The sequence below is a fragment of the Penaeus japonicus genome, unplaced genomic scaffold (genome assembly GCF_977035675.1).
Source record: "Penaeus japonicus unplaced genomic scaffold, GWHDUDI00000001_assembly GWHDUDI00000004, whole genome shotgun sequence".
Lineage (NCBI taxonomy): Eukaryota > Metazoa > Arthropoda > Malacostraca > Decapoda > Penaeidae > Penaeus > Penaeus japonicus.
Window position 1 is genome coordinate 18,915,056 of NW_028234406.1, and position 4,609 is coordinate 18,919,664.

At 39.1% G+C, this 4,609-nt stretch overlaps 1 protein-coding gene across 2 annotated transcripts in view; it reads left to right on the forward strand.

Moving 5' to 3' along the window:
* The window catches only part of LOC122267743 (uncharacterized), an 86,763-nt gene extending 84,326 nt beyond the window's left edge, over positions 1 to 2,437 (forward strand). The window contains exon 7 of one of the 2 annotated variants that reach the window (XM_086536204.1): positions 193 to 2,437. In XM_086536204.1, the coding sequence (XP_086392330.1) occupies positions 193 to 515 (323 nt within the window). In that variant the 3' untranslated portion in view covers positions 516 to 2,437. The remainder of the gene's footprint in view (positions 1 to 192) is intronic. The other variant, XM_086536212.1, reaches the window with a different exon arrangement.
* The last annotated feature ends 2,172 nt before the right edge of the window (positions 2,438 to 4,609 follow it).

Sequence of the window (4,609 nt, forward strand, 5' to 3'; positions counted from 1 at the left end):
GTGTGGGTGTGTGTGGATGATGCTTAGATGGGCATACACCATATACATTTAATTACTGTCAAGTACAAAATATGTATATATATTACATTATACTCTTCTTGTAATGTTTTAAATATATATGCATGTTTAACTTTGTAATGTTTAGTATCATTATAGCAATTCTCTCTCTGAAATCTACTCGTCTTTTCACAGAGGATAACCCGTACGAGGCTCGTCCGTGCCCAGTGTGCCACAAGTTGATCAGCAACCGTGCCAACCTCAAGAAGCACCTCAAGATTAGACACTCAGCCCAGGAAGAGGCACTCTGTCTCTACTGTCGCAAGGTCTTCCGCAACAAGTACTCCTTATGGACACACATTAATTCTTACCACCCAGGGGTCAAATCTGCAAACCCAAATGTGTCAACTAATGCTCCAGATGCTGCTGCTGTTGTTACCTTTTCAGGGGCAAGTGGGAGTCTAGGAAACTTCACAACTAGTAGCAGCAGTGGGAGTGGAAGTGGCTATTTGGGATAATAATGCTCAATATCATGGCTAGCTTAGATTCTATATGCTCACCATTAAAAATGACATAGTCCAGTAATTTAATAATTACAAAGAACTTCATCAGGTTCTTATGTTACATGAAATTCTACATCAGCAGTCTCACTTCACACATGAATCCACATATTTAAAAAGGTAGTTTTTCAAATATGATTAAATGAAATAGAATACTTAAGGAGTACTTGACCGTGGAAAGGGGTGTCTTTCTTAGCAAGAGCAGGTGTAGGGTTTTACTTAATGAAGCACTGTACGGGTCCTAGGTTTTTGTCCCTACACCTGGAGACTTGATCACTGTGCCCACATTACACAGTTCACTGTTACGCTGTATGTGCAGGTATGTTCATCAGGTTTATCAGTCAACGCTCTACCTCAGTTTTATATCAGTAGTAGCTTGTAAACACAGCCACTGACCACAATTTTAATACAAAGTCATTGATATGGAGGTTCATAAAATAAGCCATCTAAGTGATAAATACATCTTATATGGCAGTCATGTCCTCTGTACAGACAGCAAGTCTACAGAGAAAATTCAGAAAAAAGAGGTTTTGTTTACAAGTATGAACTCCGCAAAACTTCAGACATAAAGCCACTCTTGAGAAGAAGGTGGTAAGCACCTTGGTCCTGTGCCCCTCCTAACCCCCCCATCCACCAGATTGTCTGGTGGTCGTGCTGTGATGCAGATATCTTGTCCTCAAAATGCAGGGAGACAAACGCTAATGACATGTTTTTCTGGCGGTTCTGATGGAAGTTTTTTATTTTCCTCTACGAAATGTGATTCAGGTCGTCCAGAGGCTCTAAAGGAGGTGTTGGTAGAAGACAGAGTTTAGGATGTCATCTTAGATATACATAGTGTTGAGTATCAAGTTAGAAATATCTCATATAGTAGCTCAATACTCTGATAAACCAACGACTCCTTGGAGCTTGTACGGCGTCCCAGCGACCTCAGCAACTGGCTTTCAGGAATGTTTTGTAAACTCCAATAATGTTAGGAAGGAAGCAAGTACACTGACAGCACTACGTTGGTACTGTTTGTATAATAATAATAATAATAATAATAATGTTTATTATTATGATGATATAATAATGATAATGATGCTGATAATAATGATAACCTGGAGGATCCTAGAATGCTCAAACTACTGTACAAACCTCTTACCTCATCATCATTACTCACAAGCTTCTGTTCTTTTCTGTAGCCCCATCATTCTTTTGGTTTCCACATCATTAAAATTATTTTACCATTTGCCTGACTTCAGAAAAGGATTAACTTTTACCAATTTGATGCATATATCACAACTGTTATGCATAAATATGTTAGTACATTTACATTCACTTATGCGTTGGATATATAAATTCATATATGGAAGAACTCTAATGCCTGAAAAAACATGTTTATGTGTGTCTGGTTGTGTGTGTGTATATTGTGTGTGATGTGGTGTGCATATATGTGTGGTGCATGTGTATGTGTGTATACACATGCACTCACACTTCCAGTCACACTAACACTCACATGCTTGCTCTCACTCACTCACACACACTATAACTCTAACTCTTAACTCCAATTCCAACTCCAACTCTCACTGTCACTCTTACTCTTACTTATACTCTTAATTTTATTTATACTCTTATTCTTATTCATACTCCTTACTCTTACTCTTACTCTTACTCTTACTCTTACTCTTACTCTTACTCTTACTTATACTCTTACTCTGAATCTTAAGATAAAGCTTACTCTTACTCTTATTCTTATTCTTACTCTGCCCCCTCTCTCCCTGTCCCTCTCTCCCTCTCTCCCTCTCTCCCTCTCCTGCTCCTGCTCCTGCTCCTGCTCCCACTCCCTCTCAATCTCAATCTCAATCTCAATCTCTCTCTCCCTCTCCCTCTCCCTCTCCCTCTCCCTCTCCCTCTCCCTCTCCCTCTCCCTCTCCCTCTCCCTCTCCCTCTCCCTCTCCCTCTCCCTCTCCCTCTCCCTCTCCCTCTCCCTCTCTCCCTCCCTCTCCCTCTCTCCCCCTCCCCCTCCCTCCCCCTCCCCCTCCCCCTCCCCTCCCTTTCCCTCTCCCCCTCCCCCTCCCCCTCCCCCCCCTCCCCTCCCTCTCCCTCTCCCTCTCCCTCTCCCTCTCCCTCTCTTCTTTTCTCTATTCTACTCTTCTCTTCTCTTCTCTTCTCTTCTCTTTTCTTCTCTACTCTTCTCTTCTCTTCTCTTCTCTCTCTCTCTTCTCTGGAGGGATCTCTTGACCTTCTCTTCTCTTCTCTACTCTTTCCTTCTATTATCTCTCTCTTGACCTTCTCTTCTCTTCTCTTCGTTTCTCTTTTTCGCTTCTCTTCTCTTCTCTTCTCTTCGTTTCTCTTCTTCGCTTCTCTTCTCTTCGTTTCTCTTCGTTTCTCTTGCTTCTCTTCTTCTCTTCTCTTCTCTTCTCTTCTTTTCTCTTCTCTCGTTCGAGCGAGGAGCGAGCGAGGTCCTCTCTCTTCCTTCCCTTCCCTTCCTTCCCTTTCTTTTCTATCCTTTTTTTTCCTATTTTCTTTTCCTTTCCCTTTCCCTTTCCCTTTCCCTTTCCCTTTCCCTTTCCCTTTCCCTTTCCCTTTCCCTTTCCCTTTCCCTTTCCCTTTCCCTTTCCCTTTCCCTTTCACTTTCACTTTCACTTTCACTTTCACTTTCACTTTCACTTTCCCTTTCCCTTTCCCTTTATGTATGCTGAAACATATCTTCTTATGCTTTTGCATATGGAAACATAAAATTACACCATTCTCTGCACTTTTGGTCATACTTTTTAGAACACATGATTGTATGTAAATGTAAGAAGAGGTTACTGCACCCCTTAGAGGTCAGGCTCGTGTCATCAGGGTTTATCATCCTTGATCAGGGAATAAATGTACCTGTCTTGCAAGGTTTACTCCAGAGTGCAGAAACTTTGTGTCTCATATGCAAATATTTTTTTTCACTCTCTCTACATTAAAGATAAAGCATAAAAAGCAAATGTACAAAGACCAAAAATATGAAAGAAGAAAAAAAGCCATGTAGTAGTTAACTGTAGCATTATGAATATGAATATCTGGTTTACAAAATTTACTACTTAAATGATTGTTTTTCTAGAGTAACCATTATAGTTTATGCAAAAATAGTCACTGCAATATAGATAATGTTAGTACCTTTTTGTTTCCTCTTTTTAAGAGTCATTATATAATGAGGTACAAATATTAAAGATATGAAAGCACAACATTTGGATTAATCTTTCAGAGTATTTTTATAGATGATTTTAATGACATACGAGTGGAGATGTTTGCCACACTCATTACATCTAATCTTTTTTCATAATCACACAGCTAATTCACATTTAAAGGATTTTGAATTTCAGATATCTAACTTAATTTGTGGAGAAGTGTTCATAATGTATAGTTAATTGATTACGTAAATAGGAATATCACAGGTAAAAGTTTTATGATGGGGATTTATGTATAAACTGCATCAAAGACTTTTGAACTGGCTTAAAGATGGCTTTATTGTTTCCATAGTACAACTGTTGCACTCTTGGGTACACCTAATGACCGCTGAGAGCAGGTGAACCATGCAGATAAGCCAAGCAAGATTTTTAAAACTTTTTTCCTTGGCAAAATTTGTCATATCTGTCAAATAATCTATGATTTTGATTGTTAGATCTTGATTTCACTTCATGGTCCAATGACAAGATTTTATATTCGTAGATAAAGATAATACCAGAAGGATAAATAGACATCGAAGTACTTTCATTGTATACTAAAACAAATGTTTGATTTGTGAAAGTAGTTTTTGTTTAAGATTTGGTGGGGGGGCTGGCATTTTTACCTCAGGAATCAAGGCAGGGACCTGCGGTGACATTTAGGGCAAATCACTTATCTTTTTTTATTACAGGGATAATACCTTTGATAGCTGTGGTCACTTTAGACTGTTAGCTACACCAGTATTTTTGTGACCAAAATGGAAAGCTTTCGTATGTATTCATGTAATCACATGTCACCCTTATACTTTTTGTTATCAAAGAAGGATGGACTGCTTTTCAGTATTATGTTGATACATACGTACACACATGTAC